Source organism: Sarcophilus harrisii, chromosome 1 (genome assembly GCF_902635505.1).
Source record: "Sarcophilus harrisii chromosome 1, mSarHar1.11, whole genome shotgun sequence".
Lineage (NCBI taxonomy): Eukaryota > Metazoa > Chordata > Mammalia > Dasyuromorphia > Dasyuridae > Sarcophilus > Sarcophilus harrisii.
The window spans coordinates 7,958,356-7,971,785 of NC_045426.1; the positions used below are offsets into that span (position 1 = coordinate 7,958,356).

Genomic DNA, 13,430 nt, shown 5'->3' on the forward strand with positions numbered 1-13,430 from the left:
CTATCAGAATCGATCATCACATAATCTTGCCGTTGCTGTAAACAGTATTCTCTGTTTCTACTCCCTTCACTAAGCATCAGTTCCTATAAGTCTCCTCAGTCCTCCTGAAATCCTCCTGCTGGTCGTTTCTTACAGAACAATAATATTCCATAACATTCATGTACCATAACTTATTCAGCCATTCTCCCACTGATGGGCATCCACTTAGTTTCCAGTTTCTGGCCACTACAAAGAGCTGCCACAAACATTTTTGCACATGTGGGTCCCTTTCCCTTCTTTATGATCTCTTTGGGATACAACCCCAGTAGATTCAAAGGGTATGCACACTTTGAAATCTGATTTTTTTATTGACCATCTGGTGATATCCAGGTGTAGAGTTGCCTTTTGAATTACTAAAAAAAAAGAGTGGTTACTGTGGCCAGTGAATTACCATGGCAAAACTGCTTTGTTTTGTGCTCCCAGGCTAAATTTGCCTGTTACTCCAGTTATTTTTTGATTATTTTATTTTAGCGTTTTGCATTTAGCAATTCTAATTTAGCATTCTGATCCATTACAATGAATGGGCCATTGTTTTTTGGTGTTATTTCTAGAAAATATCGTAGGTCTTCATAGAATTGATCAACTTTGAATTCTTTGCCATAAGTGGTAGGAGCATGGATTCAGACAGATCTCATTCTGTCATTTTTTTTTAATGATTCTACTCCATTTCTGCTTTTCTCACCCTTTTATCAAATATGAGGGTTCCTCCATTTCTTTTAGGGATTCTTGCCCAAGGGATCATATGCACTGGTCAGCCAAATTAAAACCACCAATTCCCATCCACTGAAGTTCACTGATAGCCAGTATGCTAATGTTTCCTTTTCCCATCTCTGGTCTGGCCACACCCAGTTTACCTTGGTTCATAGAATGATAGAATGAAAGATTCCAGGCTCCCATGCAGTGTTGATCTTTACATCTTTGGACTTTCCCCTCATCACCTCGTGCATCTACAAATGAGCTTCTTTTCAGCATTAACCTGGATGTTTTCTCAGTACTAGAGCTATTTGTAGCTGTTCTCTGCCCTTCCTCAGTAAACCCAAGGGACTCACAGTCTGATGTCATCTTTTTTATCATTTGAGCTCTGTCCAGTTGCCCTTTTTCAGTGGATCACCTTTTGTCTCAGCTCTGCACTGGGATCCGTCTGTGGTGGGTAACCCTGTATGGGCTGGCTCGTAGTTCCCCTCCACCATGACAAGGCAGTGATACAGTCTTGATTCCATCTTTTTCTAGCTTGGAACTGCTCTTTTCATTCGTCACTACATGAAGCCACTTCTTTTAGAGCAGGATTTCCTTGTTGAGAATCAGTAGGGAGCGGTAGCCTTATTTCTGTCCAAGTCGCAGCTGTGGGCTTTTCCTCGCTGTTTGGCTGTGGTTGCCCCCGAGGTGCACCCATCTGCTAAAGTTCCCGGTGCAGTCCTGAGGGGAGGATACCAGGAGGAGGGCACTACTGCAGAAGTCAGTCAGGAAGGACCATCGCAAGATGGGGACGCCTCATTTTCCAAGCTTTGGAGCTGGAGCCAGAGATTCACAGAATTTTGGAGCTTCTACAACATCAGGCTCCACTCTTTCATTTTGCATGTTTCATTTCAGACTTCCAACTGAACTTTTAAGGGATTTATTTCCTGTAGCAATGTGCCCCAGAATCCATAAAGGTCCATTTAGTTTGCAATCTAGATCAACTTACTTTGTACAATACTGTTTTGTATTTTTGGTGGTTGAGTAGTAGGTGATACTTTTTAGTAATTATAGGAAATAATTGCATATAATTTGTCATACTGGTTTTGTTCAACTCTGAGAAGGCATAGTGACTTATCTCTGTAGCACATGACCAGATAGCCACGAGGCCCAGTGGGTAGAGCACAAGGCTTGGAGTTAGGAACATCTGAATTCATTTTGAACTTAGACCTTGACTGGTTATGTGACTATGGACAAATGACTTAATGCTTCAGTTTCCTTAACTGTTATGTGGAGATAATAATGGCAGCTACCTTGCAGGGTTGTTGTAAAGATTCAATGGGATAATATCTATAATGTGCTTGGCACACAGGAGGGCCACAAGAATACAAGCTGGTGCTAAGAAGCAAGTAAGCATCTTAGAGACCAAGTGGAAAAGCTGCAGATTGGAGTTGTTCTGTAGTTTTCTACCTGATTTAATAATAATGTCTCATTTATTCCTTCCTCCATCTAGCTAATATTTATGGCGTGTGGTGCCCGGTCCTTTGGCATAGGAACTCTTGGCAGCGGTCACGTGATTTCCAAGGATGGGAACAAGAGGTTGTAGGGTCCATTTGTTAATAGCGTCTGATGATTTGTTCAGCTGTTTTCTAGTCATTTCTCCTTATGGTTGTGCTACCACCTACATTATGCATTCACAATTTTCAGGGAACATTCATCACTTGCCATTTATATTATCATTTCCACCATTATTCAGCTAGCAGCCTTCTAGTATCTGCCTGCTCATTTACTATTCCATCAATCTTTTCCATCAGGTGCGTTCCACCAGTTATTTACCCCTATATACCCTTCAACTGAGTAAAAATAATGTATCTTTTATTTTAAAAATCGCCTCATCCTGAGCATTAGTCGTGTGCCTACAACTTTCCAACTTTGATGGTAAAAGGTCTGTTGGATTTAGACCTGTCTTTGCCGACAGAGGAGCCCAGCATCCGAAGCTCGTCATGCTCTTACACTGCCCATTGAGTTCTCCTGTTTGGCTTGTGCTGTTAACTCCTGTGCGTTTCTTAAACATGGATTTTAGACCACATGGAACATAGGATGTAACGAGAGAAGCATGTTTTGTGAGTGGTCCTGGGGAGAAACAGCAACCCAGGTATAGATTCAGCAAATCTAGTCTTGATCATGGAGACAAATGAGATATGTTAGAAGGTTTGGGTCCTTTCCTCAGGTCCCCGGGATGTCAGATTGATGGGAGGGACGTATAGGTGAGATAGGCACTTTACTATCCAGATTCTCTCCACTGATGATATGAGTGTTGGCTAACTGTATCCATTTAAAGACAGACAGAGATAGACAGGGGTGTCCATAGGAGTAGAGGAGTCTGGAGGGGCTGTCCTTCTGTACTTCCTGGGGACCGGGACTTGGAGTCACCTTCTCCATGCACATTAGGATTGGCTGCCTCTTCTCATCCTCTGCAGCTCCTGGCTCTCGCTTTCTGTCCATCCCCCAAAAGGATTTGCCCAGCGTTCTGGAGGCCCTCCTCGGCTTTTTTACTATTTAATGATCGCCAGGTCTAGTGGGTAATCCCACTGGCGAACCGTAGTCTCTCTTGTTACAGGGCAGGCCCTCCGGCTCTCACTCAGCTCCTCCCAGAGCACCATTGAGTGTCCCCAAGCTGTGGACTTCACTTACACTGACCATCTGTGCTCTTGTTGCCTTTTGTCTGGCCAGCAATGGTCAGAATGTTGCTATTCAAAAGAACCTCTTTGTATAAGTTCCCAGGCCACTTTCTGAACCAGGAAGTTACAGGACAAGTGGTTCCAAGCCAAACAGCCCGACAAATAAACACCAGGACAAAAAGTACACATATATAAACACAAACATCCATGCACGTCTGCATGCACCCATAGGTGTTTACACCCAAGCCCATGGGGGGTTTACATGCACGCATACTGTATTTGTCTAGATCCATTCAGGTCGTTGGTCGAGGTTCGGGCTTCTCTGGTGGCGAGTGGCTTGGGCTCTTGAGAGGGCTTTCCTCCTAATGTTCTTTGGTTTCTATAGTGCCTCCAGGCCCCGGGCCCTTTTCCAAGCACTATGTCCGTATTTCAGTCCATTTGACATTTTTAAAGAAGCCACAGCTCCCAGTGGTTGGTTCAAGACTATTCTCAAGCCTAAGTCTCGTTCTTTATTTTCATCTTTTCCTCAATGTGATTTTGATTTTCACATTTGTTCTAAGTACTTGTTGATCTTACTATAGAAGCTGATTGCAAAAATAACCAGGCATTTCCTGTAGAAGAAGAACATTGGACTTTTATTCAGCAGGAACTGGTTCAGATTCTGTCCCATATATGCTCTAGCCGAGTGATCCCAGGCAAGTGACTTGCCTTCTTTGGGCTTCAATTAATTCATGAGAAAAACAAAAGTTTGGGCCCCATGGACTGTAAGCCCTCAGCTCTGCATCTAAAGTCGTGTTCCCTAAGAAGTGTGTGTGTGTGTGTGTGTGTGTGTGTGTGTGTGTGTGTGTGTGTGTGATGTGCTGTTTGGTGCTTGCCCTCCCTCATCGTTTAACTTGCTCCTTGTTCATCATATAATTTCTGATTGGCTTTTCCTGCCTCTTCTTGTTCATTGCTTTCCCATGTTCCCATTGTTTTCCACCTTTGCATTGGTTAGTGAGGGAGCTGTTGACTTCATTTTAGGTCCCTGTGACATTTTTCAGAAACATTTCTCTTCCACGTAGCCTCGGTAACAGAGAAGTGCTTGGGGAGACGACTGGGGGTCTCAGAGGCAGCCAGTCTTGGTTTTGGTGGCCAACGAAGCTGGATTCTTTATTTATCTCACCACGCAGAGTCTGTGAGCTGCCCTTCGTTTTCCTGCTGGGGAATAGTTTCTCCTAGTTTGATTTCTAGTGTCCATGTAGATGTGGGGAAGTTCATCCAGCAGAGTTACCTTGTCAGTCATGGACAGAAATCTCCAATTTAGAAAATCAGAAACGTGGAGGAGAATCTGTCTCTAACCTCGGCGATCCCTCTCAGCTTTGGGCTGAAGGGCCAGAGCTTGGGGGCCTGCGCTTTGGTTCGGATCCGCCTTCCACACTGAGAAGTTCACCTCCCTTCCTGCTGTTACCTGTTGACTTCTCATCTCTCTGCACCTGCTCACCTGTGAAATGCTAGTGGTGATCCTTGCCATACACACTTGTCAGGGTTGTATGGTCGAAGGCTCTCGGGAAACCCGGTAGCACTGCAGAACTCCACTGCTTCTGGGCTCCTGGGGCCACACGTCAGCGGGCAGACCACAGCCCCGTCCTTCTCTCTGCCCCTCGGTGGCCCGGCATCGGGGCTCTAACCACAGTCCTGGGCCCAGCTGCTAAGTCACTCCCCATTTCTGGGTCCCAGGGGAGTACAGGGGCCGGCTGTTGGTTGCCTCATTGTGGGCGCGACTGGCCTCCCTCGGGTCCCTTCCTCCATTTTTGTGGAGCTTCCTTTGGTTGCTTCTCCTGGCAGCTCTTCGCTGGGGATGGTTATTCCAGCTCTGCCTCCCTCTTTGGAGGACGTAGCATGTTACTTCTTCAGAGACTGGTGTTCACTGCCTTCCAGCCATCCAGAGCTAAGAATTCAGAAGGACTGCTATTACTGGGCTTGTCTATCTCTTCACTGCCCTCGCAGCGGGGCAGAAGAAGTCACAATACATCCCCCACTACCCCAAAAAATTGTAGCTTTAGCCAGACAGAGCTGGCCAGCCTCAGTAATTCTCCCAGCCTGTTTACTGCGTGGTGGGGTGGTAGCCATCTGCACGTGTGCAGGACGAATATGAGCTCACACACTCCCCACGTGTTGCCTCCCATCGGACTTCCCCTGCTTTGTCTTAGCCGCTTGTCCGCAGGCTGTAAGGGAACCCACCCAGCGCCTCTTCCGACTCCCCTCTGTCACTTTTTCCAGCCCTGCCCTTGAGACTAGTCCAGTCCACTTGGGTGCTCAGTGGGAGCCTTTGTTCTTCACGTGGCTTAGTAAATAACCAGGGAAATAGCAAACGATTTGCTTAAGAGAGCCAACCTCCTGGCGGGAGCAGCCAAATTCACAAACAAGGCGTGGACTTCATTGCTTCACCCTGACCCCTTATGAGACCCAGAGATGGAAGAGAAAAACAAAGCTTGAGATTTCTTGAACTTGGAGGCCGACTCTGGAAATTCCCGGGGCCTGCCTGTTCCTTCAGACTCTTGGAGACGTGGGGTTGGGGGACGTGGCTCCTGAACCCCAGCGTCTGCCTCTAATCAATCACCCCACTTCCTTTATCCGCATTAATGCTCCGAACTCTGCCATTGCCTTCTTCCTCTAGGGAGATGGATTGCACTCTTTCCAGCTGTGGACAGTAAGATTTTTCAATTTTCCTTTGAGAAACAATGCTCGGATTCATCTGAGAGTCGTCATCTGAGCAAAATCTCCAACTAGCACTTTGCAGATTTCTGGGAACAGACACTTGAGCTCCATCCCCCTTTCCAAGATGCTCCTTCCTCAGGGACCCCTCCTCTGGAGTATCTCGGGCCCTGGCTATTCCGCTCTGTGGGGTGCCCTGGACTGGGCCCAGCCAACCCAGCTCTCAGTGCTGGTGGGATGGAAGAACGGGAACGATTCAGAGCTGCTTTCAGGCCTCCGGAAATATTTGAGCCTTCTGTACTCTTAATTTTGGCTACAGAGAAGGATGACCTTCCACCACTTCCAAGTCCTCGAAGATTAGAAGGGAAGCAACAAACTGGGAAAACATCTTCACAGTTAAAGGTTCTGATAAAGGCCTCATTTCCAAAATATATAGAGAATTGACTCTAATTTATAAGAAACCAAGCCATTCTCCAATTGATAAATGGTCAAAGGATATGAACAGACAATTTTCAGATGATGAAATTGAAACTATTTCCACTCATATGAAAGAGTGTTCCAAATCACTATTGATCAGAGAAATGCAAATTAAGACAACTCTGAGATACCACTACACACCTGTCAGATTGGCTAAGATGACAGGAAAAAATAATGATGATTGTTGGAGGGGATGCAGGAAAACTGGGACATTGATGCATTGTTGGTGGAGTTGTGAACAAATCCAACCATTCTGGAGAGCAATCTGGAATTATGCCCAAACAGTTATCAAACTGTGCATGCCCTTTGACCCAGCAGTGCTACTACTGGGCTTATACCCCAAGGAGATACTAAAGAAGGGAAAGGGACCTGTATGTGCCAAAATGTTTGTGGCAGCCCTGTTTGTAGTGGCTAGAAACTGGAAAATGAATGGATGCCCATCAATTGGAGAATGGTTGAGTAAATTGTGGTATATGAATGTTATGGAATATTATGGTTCTGTAAGAAATGACCAGCAGGACAAATACAGAGAGGATTGGCGAGACTGACATGAACTGATGCTGAGTGAAATGAGCAGAACCAGGAAATCATTATATACGTCAACAACGATACTGTATGAAGATGTATTCTGATGGAAGTGGATTTCTTCAACAAAAAGATCTAACTCAGTTTCAATTGATCAATGATGGACAGAAGCAGCTACATCCAAAGAAAGAACACTAGGAAATGAATGTAAACTGTTTGCATTTTTGTTCTTCTTCCCAGGTTATTTTTACCTTCGGAATCCAATTTTTCCTGTGCAACAAGAGAACTGTTCAGTTCTGCACACATAGATTGCATCCAGGATATACTGCGATATATTCAACAAATATAGGACTGCTTGCCATCTAGGGGAGGGGGTGGAGGGAGAGAGGGGAAAAATCGGAACAGAAGTGAGTGCAAGGGATAATGTTGTAAAAAATTATTCTGGCATGGGTTCTGTCAATAAAAAGTTATTATAATAGTAAAAAAAAATTTTTAAATAGATATGAAAAAAAAAAAAGAAACTCCTATCAGTGTTAATTCATAGCATCTCAGTAACTTAAAGAGAATTAGCTTGGAGTCCTAAAAGGTTAAATGATTTGCCCAGGGGTTACACACCTAGTATTTATTAGAGATCACACTTGAATCCAGGTCTTCCTAACTACAAGGTTTGCTTAATGTCCACTAAATCAGAATTCTGTTCCAATCAAATAGGTATGCAGCAAATTAACTGCACTCATTTAGTGTACCAGAAAACAAAAAGTACTAATAATTATAATAAGTTCATGGATTCTGTTAGTTTCACCCATGATGTAGACAACCTCTGACCTCTAAATTAAAATAAACAATGTTTAAAAGAAAAAAAAGAACCAAAGTTTGGATCATACAAGCTAGGAACTAGAAAGAGCCGCCATTGGGTACAAGTTTGATTCTGACTCATAATGGCTTTGGGGGGAACTCAGCAAGTCCCCTGTTGTCTCAGGCCCCGGCTCCACTGATGGCTTGTGGCAGAGTCTGTGCTGAGGGCAGAACTGGGAAGATCCCAGCACACTGGGATGGAAGGAGCTTGGGAGTCCATCAGCTCCCAGCACAGGCCCTGGCACGTGGTGGTCCCTCAAAAAATGCTTCTTGCCTGGTTTAACTCGAGGCTGATTCCTAGCTCTTGCACTCTACGGCGTGAGGGCTGGCATATTGACCAGGCTCCCTTGAGATTCCTAGAGCTTAATCTTTGCCTGCTTAGTCTGGCCCCCCAAGGATAAGATGTAACGTTTTTTGCGTACTCTTTATTTCCTTCTGGGATTAAAAAAAAAATAATTGAAGCTGAGGAAGATCTCGGAGAATGGGGACAGGTTGTGAATAAAATACAATGGGCCCTCTTTGGGGTAAATGGATAAAAGTCGATCTTGCTCTGTCTTCTGCACCCTGAAAGGCAAGTCTGCATGAGGATGCGCGACTCACACAGAGCCGGGCCCCGTTAGGAATAGCCTGCGGAAGGCAGCGAAGGAATATTAATAACTTAGTCATATCTGTTTCATTTCCAAAGGGTCGCTCCCATTCAATAGAACAGATTTGTGGTGAGCAGAGGGACCTCTTTGTCTGTGTGGTGCTTGTAAAAACTTAATTACGCTGGAGAAGCGCGCTCGTGATGAGATTGTTTTCATAGGCTGTTTAATGGAAATTGCAAAGGCCTTGGAATTATTCAGTGTTCTACACATTTTAATGAAAGCGTGGCTTGCCCCCCCTCCCCCCAGCAGTCTTTGGGGAGGGGGCCCAGGGGCTGACTCGATCCGTTTGTATTTTGCAGGTGCAAGTGTTTGGACTGTATTCCGGGGAAGAATTTCATGAGACTTTTGACTGTCCTATTAAAGTAAGTATGTGGTTACTTTTCCCCAGAAGGGTCCTTGCCTGGGGGCACAAGAGACCCCCCTCCCGTGGCCTTTCATTCATTCAGCTCATCTTTTGGGTGCTTGGAATTCCAAAGCTCTGAGAGATACAAAGTTGAATGGGGTTCAGGCCTTGTCTGATGGAGGAGCAAAGACTCCTGAGAAATCAAGATAAGGCAGGGATTTCGTGCTAGGTACTCTGAAAGACGGGGTGTGTGTGGGGGGGAAACGCTTCCTGGCAGCGTGGCTGGGGAAAGCGATGGAGGTCGCCTGAATTGCCTTTGAGGCTGTACCAGGTTCTGCCGGGCTGAGGGCAAAGCAAAAACACTGCCCTGTTGATTCCACGGAGAGGGAATCCCACAGGGAGACAATCCCATGGGGAGGAGTCCTCACAAGGACGTGATCCCATGGGGAGGCAATCCCACATGGGGAAGGGATCCCTCAGGGAGGCAGTTTCACAGGCAGGCACTCATCCTGGTGAGCAGAGCGCACATTCAGAAGTGGAGTCTTAAAGGAAACCAGAGAAACTGGGAAGCAGAAGGAGTAGGGAGGCCATTCCAGACCCTTAGCACAGCCAGGGCAAAGGCACAGTGATGGGGGGGTGAGGGTAGAGCTGGAAGGCTGGGGCAGGTTGGGAAAGGCTTTCCTGCCAAACAAAGGATTTAGACCCTCCTGGAGGGGCTGTGGGCATTGAAGACTAGTGAATGGTGGTGATTTGGTCAGACCAGCCCCCGCAGGGTGCCTCGGACACCACCAGTGGCTCCCGTGCTTGTCCTGCTGTGAGGGGGCCCAGAGCCCGAGGCTTTGTGAATGGAGAGAATGAGATCTGGGTTCAGGTTCTGATAGCTCATCTACGGGACTAGGGCACCCAACTCTCTCATCCCTGAAATGGGGGATTTGGATCAGACACTGCCCGAGCCTCCCGCCTGCAGGGTCTCGAGGGGTCGGCTGTGGGCCAGCCTGGGCCGGAGGGGAGCCGGGGCGTGCTCCATTCTGAGAGGAGATGAGAGGACGAGCAAATATTCTGAAGAAGAAAAAGCCCCTTGAGGACATGGACAGGGGCGGAAGCCTGGCTGCTTCTGCCCAGGATGGGCCGAGGCAACTCCGTGAGCAGACGTTACATGGCTCTGCTTCCTTTGCAGATTGTTGCCGTTCACCCCCAGTTTTTGAGGTCCCATAACAAGCAGTTTGTGACTGGAGGGAAGAAGGTAAGTGACGGGGGACGCTTTTTTATCCTAAAATGGAGCATTTGGGGTTTCTCATTATCTAGTCACAAAGTTTCAAGCTTTTGCCTTCCTATGTTAAAAAAAGATTTAAAGTAGTTTCTATCAAAGTAATTTCACTGAATATCTTTCACAGGAAGTAGACAAGAAGGGACTCTTGGGCAGAATCCCCCCCCCCCCCGCCCCAGCAGAGGATCCCCGGCTCTCCAGACTTTCCTGGGTGGTTCCCCTGACCTGCCTGGGGGTGGGGGCTTCACTCCTGGGGGCTTCCCTTTGTCACTTGGGCAGCCCCTGAATCAGACACGAGCAGGCGGGAAAGGACAGTCCGTCCGTAACTGCCGCCCAGGGGAAGTTTGAGGGAGGTTCTGAGTGTTTCTGTGCAGCCTGGGGCGCCTCCGCGTGATCCGCCGCGGTCTGAGCTCGTGTCATCGCGGGCATTCAGGCCTTGCTCACAGCTGGAGCATTAGGGGCTGGGTCTCAGCCCAGGCTGGTGCCCATTTCCTGGGTCACAATCATGGAGCGCCTCAGGTTTCTGGGGGATTCCCCTCAAGCTCCACGTTGTAGGAATAGCAGGGTTTAGAGCTGAGGAAACCTCGGAGAACCACACAGATCCTCTGTCCGAGGACTTGAGGCCGGGTCTCCGTCTTGGGGTCCCTCGTCCTGAACTCCCCAGGTCCTCAGGCTTGACTAATGGGGCATAAGCCCCCCTGCCTGGGTGGGCGAGGCTTTCGGTCTGGTTTGGGCAGCCTCCCCAGGTCCCCATCAGAGTCGGAAGTAGCTGCGGCCCATCCACTGGGCAGCAGCAGGGACAACCATGAGCCCCGTGGCCGCAGAAGAGACAGCGAGGTCCGGAGGCCCAGCGTGGGTCCCAAGGGATTTTTCAGTGAGCTCGTTCTTCAGCCTGGGATCTTTGGAAGATCCCGGCCTGTCATGGGCTGACAGAACCTGTGAGATTGCGCTCATGCCCCTGCCCGTGCTGCTCTAAAGTGTTCAAACGGGAGGGAGATGGGCCAGGTGAGCAGAGGTGCACGAGGGCGTAGTTGTCTGAGTGTTGGGAGGACGTTCCTTTGTGCTGAGACCAGACCTTCCCGAGCAGTGGCCAGCCTGTGTGCGCCTCAGAGTAGTCGGGGGGTGGGCAGAGGGCAGGGGCTCCTCCAGGGGCACTAGGGACCCCCGGGGGCAGTGAGCATCCCCGCAGCCCCAGCTTCCAACCCCGACTCCTTGGGGCTTTCTGGCCGCCCACCCGGTCAGGAGCCCCAGGAGCCCACGCTTTCCCTGCTTTGACGGTGTGGCCTAGAAGACAAAGTGCTGGACCTAAGAGGAAGCCCAGATTCAGGCCCTCTGACCGTTACCAGTTGGGTGCCCAGAGTCAGACCTCCTGGAGCCTCAGTTTCCTCGGGGATAAAATGGGCAGAGGAACAGCTGGAGTTGAGAGCGGCTGGGAGTCTGACCACTGTGCAGAGCCCTTCAGAGCCTCAGGCGCCCTCGATGCCTCCTTTCCCTTGGGAGACGTCCTCCAGCCATATATCATGGGAGTGAGAAGGGAGAACCTGGGCTCCTCCAGCAGAAGGTTCTGGAGAGGTTCAGGGGGGCTTCTCAGCATTCGAGTGCTGGGGCCGGCGGGGGGAGGGTAGAGAGCTTGCTCATTCTACATTGATTTGTTTCCAAGTTGAAAAAAGCATCAGCTGCTGCAGCCCCAGTTGCTGCCCATGGTGACAGGGGCCACTATAGCCCCAATCTCCATAGTCCTGGCCTCCCCAGCCTCGTCACTGCAGCCCCAGCCTCCACAGCCCCAGCCTCCATATCCTCAGCCCTCACAGCCCCGGCCACTGCAGCCTCAGAAGGGCCCCCGATCCGCAGAAGGCCGCTGGGCTGCGCTGGGGAGGCGGGGTGGCAGTGAGTCCCCTGTTGGGAGGAGCTGCCGCTGATCGCAGCGGGCTTTGGTGGCTTGCCAGACGGTCCCAGTCAGCAGATTCCCTCGCGCTCTCGGCGCCCTTTACCTTTGAACTCTCTTCATAATAGCGGGTGGACAAGTTTGACAAATTATTAAATTGTCAGGATGCTGTTGGCGGCAGAGTTAGTTTTTAGAAAGCCGAGTCAGCTTTCTGAGCAGCGTGGGCTTGGGGACAGGGACAGAGTGCCTCGTAAGCTGTCAGGTGCCAGGCGGCCCCGTCCGCGGCCTGAGTGATGCAGTTTTGTTCCTGATCGACCCCCCTTCCTTTCTGACCAGCACCGAAAAGGACCTTAAGTTCTGTAAGGAAGGAGTTCCTTAGCAAAGCATGACTTGGCTGTTGGGGGCCCAAAGCAGCTGCCCCAGTTCCAGCCCTGGCCCCTGCCCCGGCCCCGGAGCGGGAGGGAGAGCGCTGACAGTGCCAGCGGGAGCCCGGGCCTGGCGTCGGTGTGGCGCCCTGAGGCTCTGAAGGGCTCTGCACAGCGGTCAGACTCCCAGCCGCTCTCAACTCCAGCTGTTCCTCTGCCCATTTTATCCCTAAGGAAACTGAGGCTCCAGGAGGTCTGACTCTGGGCACCCAACTGGTAACGGTCAGAGGGCCTGAATCTGGGCTTCCTCTTAGGTCCAGCACTTTGTCTTCTAGGCCACACTGTCAAAGCAAGGAAAGCATGGGCTCCTGGGGCTCCTGACCGGGCGGGCGGCCAGAAAGCCCCAAGGAGTCGGGGTTGGAAGCTGGGGCTGCAGGGATGCTCACTGCCCCCGGGGGTCCCTAGTGTGCTTGGAGGGGCCCCCGCCCTCTGCCCCACTTGCTGCGTCTTGGTCACATCTGAGCCCTTCTGCCGAGTTCCGTTTAAGGGGGTGCTTTCTCAGGCGCAGCATCAGCGTCAGAAGCGCTCCTCCAAGCCCACCTTAACGTGTTCTAGCCGGCCCAGGCTCGCTCAGCTGGAGGAGGCTCCCCAACCACGGACATGTCCTCCAGGCAGGGCTGCCTCATGGAACGTCTGGAGAAGAAGCACCGAGGTCCAAAGTTGGGGGGGGGGCAGGGGGCTCAAGGGACAAGCGTGGACTGCATACATCCTATAGCAGCAGCCGGGAGGCTGGGGGCGCTGCCTTCTCAGGTGGAATTAGTAATGATCAATGTGACCCTCACAATTCTTGGGGGTTAAGTGCTAGTATTATTATTCCCCATTTTACAGATAAGGAAACTGAGGTAGACAAGTTCATGCCTTGTCCAGATCGCATAATTAGTAGGTCACTGAGGCTGGATTTGAACTCAGGGCTTCCT

The 13,430-nt window shown here is 49.6% G+C and overlaps 1 protein-coding gene across 3 annotated transcripts in view; it reads left to right on the forward strand.

The window, feature by feature from the left end:
- VPS41 (VPS41 subunit of HOPS complex) overlaps positions 1-13,430 on the forward strand; it is a 153,439-nt gene that overhangs the window by 80,598 nt on the left and 59,411 nt on the right. For all 3 annotated transcript variants that reach the window (XM_031951910.1, XM_031951907.1, XM_031951898.1), the window contains 2 exons: positions 8,893-8,955; positions 10,114-10,179. In XM_031951910.1, coding sequence (XP_031807770.1) covers positions 8,893-8,955; positions 10,114-10,179 — 129 coding nt within the window. The remainder of the gene's footprint in view (positions 1-8,892; positions 8,956-10,113; positions 10,180-13,430) is intronic.